Source organism: Neophocaena asiaeorientalis, unplaced genomic scaffold (genome assembly GCF_003031525.2).
Source record: "Neophocaena asiaeorientalis asiaeorientalis breed wild unplaced genomic scaffold, Neophocaena_asiaeorientalis_V1.1 scaffold60, whole genome shotgun sequence".
Lineage (NCBI taxonomy): Eukaryota > Metazoa > Chordata > Mammalia > Artiodactyla > Phocoenidae > Neophocaena > Neophocaena asiaeorientalis.
In genome coordinates, this window is record NW_020173721.1 from 253,342 (window position 1) to 264,985 (window position 11,644).

At 42.2% G+C, this 11,644-nt stretch overlaps 1 protein-coding gene across 1 annotated transcript in view; it reads right to left on the reverse strand.

Moving 5' to 3' along the window:
- VPS41 (VPS41 subunit of HOPS complex) overlaps positions 1–9,532 on the reverse strand; it is a 187,649-nt gene extending 178,117 nt beyond the window's left edge. Inside the window, exon 1 of the mRNA XM_024750657.1 lies at positions 9,503–9,532. Within this exon, the coding sequence (XP_024606425.1) occupies positions 9,503–9,523 (21 nt within the window). The 5' untranslated portion in view covers positions 9,524–9,532. The remainder of the gene's footprint in view (positions 1–9,502) is intronic.
- Between the last annotated feature and the right edge of the window lie 2,112 nt (positions 9,533–11,644).

Here is an 11,644-nt window from a genome sequence, read left to right on the forward strand (position 1 = left end):
AACAAACTGAATCAGTTATACATATACATATGTCCCCATATCTCAGTCACTATTCTGATGTCTTTCCTCAACATCTATAATGTATTTTGCTCCTGATGCTAAATGTTTTACATGTAGCATCTTGAAATTCCCTAATGCCCTCAGAGGTAAAATGCAGAGGCTTAGAGGTTGAACTTAAATGGCTTCTAACATCCCCGACAGTGCCTGCACATTAAGTTATTAGCATTAGCTAAACAAGTCTTTGACAACTGTGCCAATTAGCCACAGAGAGATTATTTTCCACCTCTAGAAATCTCAAAGAACACTTGACTACTCTTTTCAAAAAACTACATTAAATCCAAGGAAAAATTTTTTCCTAATTTGAGATCCATTCAAATATGCACATGGCGTATAAGGGCAAACGTCTCACTTACATGCGTCATTAAAACAAAAATGGGCCCCCAACCAGCAATTTCAATCCAAAAACTCAAAATCAAATTACCTTCTGTTCCCACTGGAAAGCATGCAGTGGTGGAATCGGATACCTCAAGGCATGCAAATCTCAGCAACCTGAGTCCTCCAAGAAAACCAGGCTCTCCGAGGAGCCTCCTGTGGCTACTGGTTTTCAAGAGAACCTTTATTCCAGGACACTCTCAGACTTACCCTCAGCGCCAGTCTGAACCTCCCAGACCTAGCTGTGGCCTCGAAAAAATGACCCTTCTTTCCACAGCGCTACCAAAGCCATGCTTGAGTGCCTTCAGGAATTGGCCTGGTCTGTTACTTCTTAGCTTCGTTTATTCATCAAGCCCCCCTCCTTAATGCTCCAGAGACAGAGGCAACAGGAAGACGTGAAGTGAACGTGAAGTGAATGTCCCCAGCAAGGGATCCCAGAAGCAAGGCTGAACCTCGAGAAAGTCAATGATTTTCAAACATTTTTTTAACTTCACATTCTCTCTTTCAAAGACTCTACCTTCAAATCAGAAAAGTGTAAGTTACAAAATTGTGCTAGTTTCAAAAACAGAACTACCATACGACCCAGCAGTTCCACTACTGGGCATATACCCTGAGAAAACCATAATTCAGAAAGTCATGTACCACAATGTTCACTGCAGCTCTATTTACAATAGCCAGGACATGGAAGCAACCTAAGTGTCCATCGACAGATGAATGGATAAAGAAGATGTGGCACATATGAGTCTGTCACTATTACTCAGCCATAAAAAAACGAAACTGAGTTATTTGCAGTGAGGTGGATGGACCTAGAGTCTGTCATACAGAGTGAAGTAAGTCAGAAAGAGAAAAACAAATACCGTATGCTAACACATATATATGGAATCTTAAAAAAATGGTTCTGAAGCATCTAGGGGCAGGACAGGAATAAAGACGCAGATGTAGAGAATAATGTACTTAATGCCACTGAATCACAACACTTAAAAATGGTTCAGATGATAAATATTATGTTATGTGCGTTTTACCGTAGTAAGAAAAAAGTTGTGCTGCTCTGTTTGAAGAAAAATGAAGGACTGGAAACTACCCAGTGATACAAATGCACAGCTGGACAAATCCTGGGCAACAGGCTGAAAGCTAAACTCAACAATGGTTCCACTTTATCCTTCTTTTGCAAACCAACCCCTTAAACTTGATCATCTGCCCAAACAGCTTTAACGAACCATCTCGGTGCCTTGACCTGTGACCTCCTGAATCTATTCATCAACCAGCATCAGGATCGTCTTCCCAGAACACACAGCACCCTGGTCACCACCCTCCTCAAAGAACCCTCGGGCGTCAGGAGACTTCAGATTCCTCAGCAAGGTCGTCAAAGCCCAGCCCGGTGTGGCACCCAGGGCACTTTTAGCCTCACTCCCCACTCTCTGCACAAACCCACAGCCCTCCAGCCACACCAGGTGACTTCTCACTCAGAGATCCCATGATCACATCTCTCTGTCACTGGTGGCAGAAGAGCAACTTGCAGTCTGGCTGTGGCCAGTAGGTGTTTTGTTTGGCCTGGCTAGTGTTTTTAAGACTTTCCCATACAAATCTGTATTTCTGACTTCCTAAACTCAGACTATACCTGAAATCCATATTTCCATATAACAGCAGTTGAAGCTGAGCAGCTACGGCCCCAGAGACAGAATGCACCTCACCACCAACATCCCCAACTTCCCTACACCAGAAAATCCCCCTCATTTCCACTGCCACCCGGCGCCTTAAGCTTGGGGTGCTTGCGCGGAGCCTCCTGAAGTGGTTCCTTCAGCTTAGAAGGCCCTTGGCCCAACTCTGCACTCACCCTAGCGGTCCTCAAACTCCCAGTGTGCTCTACAGGGAAGCTCTCAGGGGGTACCTCTGGGAGGTGGTGGCAGTCAGGCTGAGGTTCTTCACTCTTGCTTTAACAATAGAGCTTAGATTTTATGTCTTCAATTGTCATGTTGCCCATCTGAGGCTTAAAAAAAAAAGATTGAAACTCACTGGCTGTTTCTAAATCCTAAACTTTCTTCATGGCCCAACTTAGGTCTCACCTCATTCACAGAATTGTCTCCAGTCAGTCCAGGCCACAAAGTCCAGACCTGGCCTCCAATGGCCTCTCTTCCTTCTATACCCGTCAGCTTGCACCTAATATTAATTGCCTGGTCCTAGGAGTTAATCCTTTTTAAGTCGCTGTGGATGAACCCAAAGGCTTTTGCCTATCTCTAACTACCCTAACCCAAAGGAACTGGTCAATACCCGTTTGCCGATGATGATGAGAAGAAACAAGCTGCTGTGGAGAGGGTGTGGAGAAAAGGGGACCCTCCTACACGCTGGTGGGAATGTAAATTAGTGCAGTCACTGTGGAGAACAGTAGGGAGGTTCCTCAAAAAACTAAAAATAGAGTTGCACTATGATCAAGCAATCCCACTCCTGGACATATATCCAGAAAAGATGAAAACTATAATCTGAAAAGATACACGCACCCCAATGTTCATAGCAGCACCATTTACAACAGCCAATGTCCATCAACAGATGAATGGATAAAGAAGATGTGGTACATATATACAGTGGAATATTACTCAGCCATAAAAAAGAATGAAATGCCATTTGCAGCAACAGGGATGGACCTAGAGATTGTCACACTAAGCGAAGTAAGTCAGACGAATATCATATGATAGCACTCGTATGTAGAATCTTAAAAAATGATACAAATGAACTTACCTAGGAAACAGAAACAGACTCACAGACATAGAAAATAGACTTGCGGTTGCCAAGGGAGTAGGGGGTAGGGATTGACTGGGAGTTTGGGGTTAGCAGCTGCAAACTATTATATAGAGAATGGATAAACAAGGTCCTACTGTATAGCACAGGAAACTATATTCAGGTTCCTATAATAAACCATAATGGAAAAGAATATGAAAAAGAATATATATATGTATAACTGAATCACTCTGCTGTACAGCAGAAATTAACACAACACTGTAAATCAACTATCCTTCAGTAGAATAAATTTTAAAAAAGAAATTAGCTGCTGATCCAAAGCGTAACGTTGTACCTCCTCTGTATATTCCTTTTCCATTTATGAGCAATACCAAGTGCAGTTTCTCCAGGCAAATGCTTGAATTATTAGCTCGTGGCTACAGGACAGTTACAGAAGGGGAACCGAAGGGTGGCAGCACAAAGATAGAGCAATCCAAACACAACGTTAACAACCTGGCAGCAGCCCCAGGAAGGAGCTAGTTGGGCTCTCAGAAGACCCCTCCAATAAGGGCTTTCAACCCACCCCGACCCCTAATCCTACAATCAGGGCCCCGTGACAGCAGCCCGGGAGGAGACTCAGCACAGCCAGCCTCAGAGGCCAGGAGGGGTTAAGAAGATGGTCAACCCAGGAGGAGAAAGAGAAGCCGGGACCTCCCAGGTTGCGAAGTCCTCACAGTTTGGAGGGAATACACACTGTTTGTAGAGGGCAACGAAGAGAATCTGGGGGAGAAATGGGAGGCTGGAGCCTGAGGAAAGCCAGCTACAAACTTTGCAGGATGAAGAAAAAGAGCAGAGACCAGGCCCCAGGAAAGGAGAAGAGGCTGGAGACGGACGTGAAACACACATCACTTACTACCACCTTCTTTTCCTTCCCAGCAACTGTGTGCCACAGCTGAGCCTGATGGAGGAGTGTTTCCAACGTTTCACAAAGGCACGGCACGGGCAAGAAGAAATATTTTGTGTGAGATGTATTTGATATCCCTGTGCACAGAGCCTCCATTACAGAAAGCTTTTGGGTCCCCAAGGACTAGACTGGTTGAGTAGGAAAGATGAAAGGGTACCCAGGGAGCTGGCAGAAGCCGGGAGACTCAGGTTACCAACCTTTTCAACCAATTAGGCTCAACTACTATACTTATCCTGCAAATGAAGAAAAGCCTTGAGGTCTGCCCCAGCCCCAAATCTGACTTTGCATCAGAACCATCTAAACGCAGTAGGGAGAACTGGCTAATATTTGCTAATCCACTCCATTTTTTTTCTTTTCCATTATGGTTTATTACAAGATATTGAATACAGTTCCCTGTGCTATACAGTAGGACCTTGCTGTTTATCCATTCTATATATAATAGTTTGCACCTGCTAATCCCAAACTCCCAATCCAACCCTCCCTCACCCTCCTCCCCCTTGGCAACCACAAGCCTGTTCTCTGAGTCTGTTTCTGTTTCGTAGACGAGTTCATTTGCGTCACATTTTAGATTCCACATATAAGTGATATCATATGGTGTTTGTTTTTCTCTTTCTGACTTCTTAGTATCCACTCCATCTTCAGTAGGTATAAATAAGAGCCCAGAATCACAAGGATTTGGTTAAAAAAACAACAACAAAAACCCAAACCAACAAACAAGAAAGGGGGAAAATCCACTAAAGAGGACAAAGTTTCTAGAAGAAACAAACGCAACTGTGACTGAGTAGCCATGAATGGGAAGCTGCATGAAACACAAAAGCCCCTGATCTGATGAATGCTCCCTCCCCAAGGTGGTAATGCCGGAGCCCAGGAGGCTACCAGTAATCAGCTAATGACATCAGCCTCCAGCCAACCAGCCCAGAGGAAGATGGGAGAAGAAACTCACAAGGTAATAAGCACATCCAGCTGAGCTAATTTGTGACTATACTTGTTAGATGACGGTAAAGAGTGGGCGCTCTAAAGATTTCTCTGATCCTGTGCTTTTGCAACTTCTTGTTTGGGGCTCTGTTTTTCCTTTAGTTATTTACTAGTAAAGTTGCTTTTAAATGACCTATCTTGGCCAAACTATATGAAAAGAGAATGTGCACACCTAAGCCAAACCCAAGTTTGGGTTATAAATCATTGTCCTATTTACAAACCAACCACTTCAACCTAGCACTTTAACATACTTTATCTCAGTTCATACTCACAAGAGTCCCGGAGAGTAAAATCCCCAAGCTACAGGCAAGAAAACTGCGACACTCAAATATTTGTCAACTTGGTTTTTATTTTATACACGGGGCACAATCACATGAGGGTATAACTACTCATGAATGTACTGATAATCCTTAAATGCTCTACAATACAGATAGAATGTTCCTCACTTCTAAAATGTAGTGGGAAATTCAAAGCAGAAACTCTCCTATCTGGTCAAAGAATAGATGGTCTGAGTGACCAAATATTTTAATGGACCAGGTTCTCTGCTGGTTGGTACAAAAGACGAAAGGGTACCCAGGGAACTGGCAGAGTAAGCGAAGTAGGAAATGTAATCTACAATTCATGAGAATTAATAACTTTCAAAAGTTTCAAGTAAGATAAAACAATTTAACACAAATTCTACTGAACCTAAATTAACAATTTGACGTTTTCAATTCAGAAGGCTATTCTCCCCCTAATAAATCCATTTAAACATTTTATTAAGCACCTAGCACCTGGAAAGCAGTAGCCCTGTGAGAGATACAGACATGAGTAAGCTCTGTGCTGATTCTTGAGGACTCAGCAATCTGCAGGAGAGAGAAGACAAAGACACGAACAACCAGACTTCAGGCAGAATGCTGTTCAGAGGCAAGGCATGGACAAATAGTGTTGGGCATCTGTGATTACGAAGGTCAACTATAAGTCATTTTGGAGCTAGGTAAAACAGTTGGTTAGAAGATTTCCCGGCATAATGCAGGGTATTAGTGCTTTCTGTGAGCTATAATATATATGTCACTATTTTTACTAACTACCTTAACCATACTCAGCATAAACAAGGATTTCCCAATGACTTTAAAAAAAAAAAAGTTCATTCATATACAAAAAGTGATTTTTTTTTTCCTTTTTTTTTTGGTTGCACCTTGTGGCTTGCAGGATTTTAGTTCCCCGACCAGGGATCGAACTCCTGCCCCCTACACTGGAAGCGAGGAGTCCTAACCACTGGACTGCCAGGGAATTCCCCAAAAAGCGATCTTTAGTTTGGGAGTCTGTGAACTGTGTTATAGTGACTCAGTTCAGATCTCACTCTTTTGGTTCTTCCTAAAATTACAGTGGGTGAAAGATCCATCACCAAAAACACAATGCTCAGAAAAGTTAAGAGGAGAGGTTGAGTTTCGTCTTGCACATCTTGGAGGACTGTTTCCATTTACAGTACACGGTGCTAAGGAAAAAAGCTTCCTTTACCCTCACCTGTTTGTCATAGTTGATTTTAACACACATCTTGATTCTTAAAGCATTCAGGAGACGTGAGGAGAATTATGTCAAGATTGTCTAAAAGGTTCAAAGCAGTAGAACAGAACAATTAGCAAATTTATTTAACACCACTTTTGGGCTCCTTTAGCCTTCCAAAAACTATGTAATAAAGGCCTCCTATCTTGGTCAGATTTCAATGGCTTCCTATGTGAAATGCAAAATACACAAATCAAGCAGACTAGGGAAAGTCTAACCATCTTTAATCTATAAAGGCCCAATAATACAGGTACAATTATCTGGCAGCTTTCTTTAAAAAAATAAACAGAACAACAATTTGTGGATGTTAGCTTCTTTCTGCTGTTGTCTTTTTGAGAACATTCTGAGAATGACACAGATACCACTGGGGGAACAAATGCCTGCTCTAACCATATACTGGCTGTTAAAGCATCACAGGTGAAATCATGACTTGAAGGAAATGTATTAAGGTGATAAGGGCTAATTCTATTTCACAAAGTAAAAAGTGATTTAGAATAGGTTCTTAAGTATTTTTAAAAAGGCAGAGTATGCCAGTGAAAAATTGTGAGCTTTGGAGACACGACTAGAGATGTTTTAGACACAAGCCTCGGCAAGTTACTTAAGTTGACAGAATTGCAATTTGTTTATCTGTAAAATTCAATCATCTAACATACTGAGAGCCAAGCACTTTTCCAGGTATCAGGCATACAACGTGAACAAATCCTTGCCATCATGGAGCTTATAGTCTTATGGAGAGAATATACAGAAATATACAGAGTATACAAAAAAAAAAAAAGCTATTTAAGAACACAGTATGTCAGATGGTCACCAGCCTTAAGGAGAAAATTACACAAGAAGGAGGTTTCAAAGAATGGTCATGGAAGGTCTCATGCAAAAAGATAACACTTGGACTGACACAGGAAGGAAGTGACAGAAAGAGCCCTGTTAATATCTGGGGCCAAACAAAGGGAGCGGCATGAGCCAAGGCCCTGAGGCAGGTCCATGCCTAGCTTGTTGAAGGAAGAGTAAGGAAGCCAGGACAGCTGATGCACAGTGATAGAAGGGGAAGAGAATAGTGGAAAATGAGGTCTGAGGACAAGGACAGAGAGCAATTGGGACAAGGTGCTATTGGGCAACTAGACCATTCTAAGGACTCTGGCTTTTTTTCAGAGCGCAATAGGAGACCACTGGAAGGTTTGGAACCTAAGAGATGCCTAATCTGACTTATATATCAGAATAAAATTTACCAACAGAATTCTTTTGTGAGGACTAAATGCAATGTGAGAGGGTTCTTTAAACTGGAAAGTCCTGTAAAAATGCAAAGCATTCTTATTATATCATTAACTTTCTAAGTGTCTTTTTACATCAGACAGCTTTGCCAAACTCCTGCACAAAACAGCAGTAAATTCTAAGAACTCTCTCCATTCCTACTACACTATATCTAAGAATGTAGGAGCTTGGTTTCTTGCTTTTAAATCAAACCACCAAATAATTTTATTTCAACATGAGAGATGAACAGTGTGAAAACCAATCTCACGACTATCATCAAACTCAGCTGTGAGTCATGAAATTACATGAGCATTTCCCTTTGAACTGCTTGAAATGGAAAAGGAGGCTCCAGGGGTAGGCAGAAGACTCTTCTGTTAACACACTGACGGTCCGAATTTAATTTCTACCTCAGCAAATTTCTTATTTATTGGCATATATCAAATGTACACAGGGCAAAGTTTCACTATGTAAGTGAAGTATGTTGGAAATGGTACAAAGTAGATTATTACACTAAAAAAAATTCTCTTATACTAAACAGCTCATCATCAAGTCACTGTTTAGAAGCAACTATGGAAACTGACCGCCTTGTTAATTTACAAGGAAAAACAATGCCAAGCTAAAATGACACTGGAAATGGAAATTTAAGGTATTTCCCCAAATTCGGGTCTTTGCTTTTTTTCTTTTTTTTTGGCTTTTTGATGTAACTTTGTCATTTCAACTAATGTCTGGCTACCACTACTGCCTGTATGAAAATAACTATTGCCATCACTAACTTTTCCCTAAACTCCACTGTCACATTGCCAGGTGTCGAGTGGACATTGCCATCTGATGTCTTACCAGCAACAAATAATCCCACATAACTTTTACTGAGCCCAACTTTTCCCAAGCACTTTAAATCTGTGTTAAACTCACTCCATCTTAAAACCACCCTTCGAGGGCAGTACTATTATTATCCCTATCTCATAGTTAAAGTTAAATGACTAGCCCAAAGTCACATTTTAAGAATGAGAACCAGCAATGGAGCCTAAGACATTTTTGCTCCCGGACTGACAGATACACTTAACTACTGCCTGATGCAACACTGACTTAAATGTGTAACTAAATGAAACTGATCCGAAACAAAACTCATCGGATGCAACAGTGACTCAGCTTTGTACCTAAATGAAATAGTCAATAGATCCGAAACAAAACTCATCCCGTCTACGCTCTCCTAGTCCACCTGCATATCACCTCTTACCGTCCTATTTCGAGAGGAACTTAAATTTCAGCCACCTGACCTCAAAACTCAAATCACGTGTGATGCCTCCCACGGGCAGCCAGACCCTTGGAGGGCCCGGCCTGCCTTCAAGCCAAAATTTCACGGGGCACAGGCCACAAGAGCAGCGCCAAAGGAAGGGCCGCCCCGCAAACGCCGGGGGTGTGTCGGGGCGCTGTCTCTGCGTGACGTCCAGTAGCCGACATCCCACCCCACCTCTCCGCTCCCCGAAACGGACTTTTGCCGTCTTCCCGCCCCACGTGGGCCTGCCTCGTCCCGCAGGAGCCCCGCACCTCCGCACGCTCCACTGCACGCCTCCGATCGCCTCACCCTCGCCTCCCCTTTTCCTGCCTAGCAGTTGCAGCCTTTACCTGCTCCTCCGCTTCCGCCATGACCGAGCAGGGGAGTCACATGACACACCCGGAAATGAGAGAAAACAAGAGCCTGGGGCCCGGCGCCTGCTGGGAAATGTAGTTTTAGCATCGTCTGAGTCGGGAAATGTATTCTAGCTGATGAACCTACTGGGCCTCGTTTCGGCTTCCAACTCCCCAAGCTCAATGGAATTGTGCTTTGGAGAATCCAAACATAACCATCGTTAATGCTATGATTTATTTTATTGTTGGTCTTATCGTTTCCGTGGTTACCATAGTATTTATTTATACTTAGTGTATATCATGTCCTGGATTTATAGCTTTGCATGAAATATCTCATTTAAGCCTCCCAGCAAACCTTACTGTTATTCCCATTTACAGAGGGGAACACCTTGGCTCAGAGGTCACACAGTCAAGGACAGAACTAGGATTCGAATTCAGCTTTGTCTGATGCCAAAGACTCTGTGATTACCAAATCCAGCTTAGTCTAAAAGTGTTTTTTGCTTTTTTTAAAAGTATATTAAGTAAATATAAAACAGTCTTTGAAATAGAGAACCAGAGACAATTTATCCTCCAAAAAGATGTAGCTCCTACTGTTTGCTACTACTTTAAGTCAGCTTTCTCTTCTGGCACCTGGACACTGAAATTTTAAAAAACCTCTATGTTTAATTATTCGTTTAAATTTTTGTTGAGTATATTCTATGGGTAAATATTCAAGATAGAATATAAATCTGTCCTTGGTAAAATCTGTCAAACCACTGTATTACTTTCATCCTTCAGAATGAATGATCCCCTCTCCATGTTTCTGGGCATTATGAACTCTCCTTCCTAAACCTCAGAATCTGCAGTATCCTGTTCAAAGATGGGCATTTACTTCTTTCCACTCATTTCCAGTAGATACAAACTACCAGAGGGCATCTCAAATGGCAGCAAGTGGTAGGTGCCCAGTGCCTTATTGACCCCCTGTGCTGCATGGACTCTGACCTAGTAGGAAGTCATGGACTCAACACTGCGCCTCCCAGGTCTCTAGCTGTAACCTGCTCGACCCACCAATTCCTCAATTGCCAGGGTGACATCATCTGAGACACCTGTCTTCTCCCCAGGTTGGAAAGAGCCTTAGCTCCACCCTCTTCCTCCAAGTCTTGTTGGAGTCCCTCTTCTAGTCTGCTGATCACTTAGTCACAGGGAATAAAGATACACCAATGCCAAGGTATCTAGATATACATAGCCAAGTACCCAATACCCTAAGTATCAACCTTTCCAGTCTGAGTTTTTAAGATCTTCTCTTATAAAACAGGCCGAGAACAAACATTCATTGCTCATGATGGATTCCCAGTGCCACAAGGATCCTTATACCAACCAAAGAGGCTGTGGAAGCCCCCAGTCCAGTCTCCACAGAAAAAAAGAAATAAGCCTAGCTCCTCTACTTTTCTGACTTTCCTCACACACCATAATTTTCCATTAGGACCTAGACCCACCCATTAACTTCTAGGACCAAACCCTCTCCAAATTGGCAATCTCTTCTGCTTTGATGAAAACACAGGCTCAGGATTAGGAAGGAAGGTAGAGGATTATTAAAAAAAAAAAAAAAAAAGGAAAATAGAGGAGTATAACCACTGTCTTCCCCCGAGGGTGTTTTTGTTTTATTGTTAAATTTTATTGTGGTGAGAGGTCAGGTAACACCTCCAGAAAAAGAGTGACTAAATACTAGGAGACAGGTGGAAAAATCACCACTGAAATTCAGAACAAAATCTTGTTCTAAAATTTTGTTTTTCTTTAAATTAGGAGTTTGGGATTAACATATACACACTACTATATATAAAATAGATAAACAACAGTAACCTACTGTATAGCACGGGGAAATATACTCAATACCTTGTAATAAACTATAAGGGAAAAGAATCTGAAAAAGCATGAATATATGTATAGGTATAACTGAATCACTATGCTGTATACCTGAAACTGACACATTTTAAATTAACTATACTTCAATAAAAAAAAACTAAAAAAAAAATTTTGTTTTTCCTTCCCAACAGTATGTGCCCCCTCAAAGTTCTGGGGAGGTGCTAGCTTCTCTCTCTCCTTCTGGGCTGGCAGTCTTCCTCCTGAGCCCTCTTGGCCTCTGAGGCCAGCTGCGCTGAG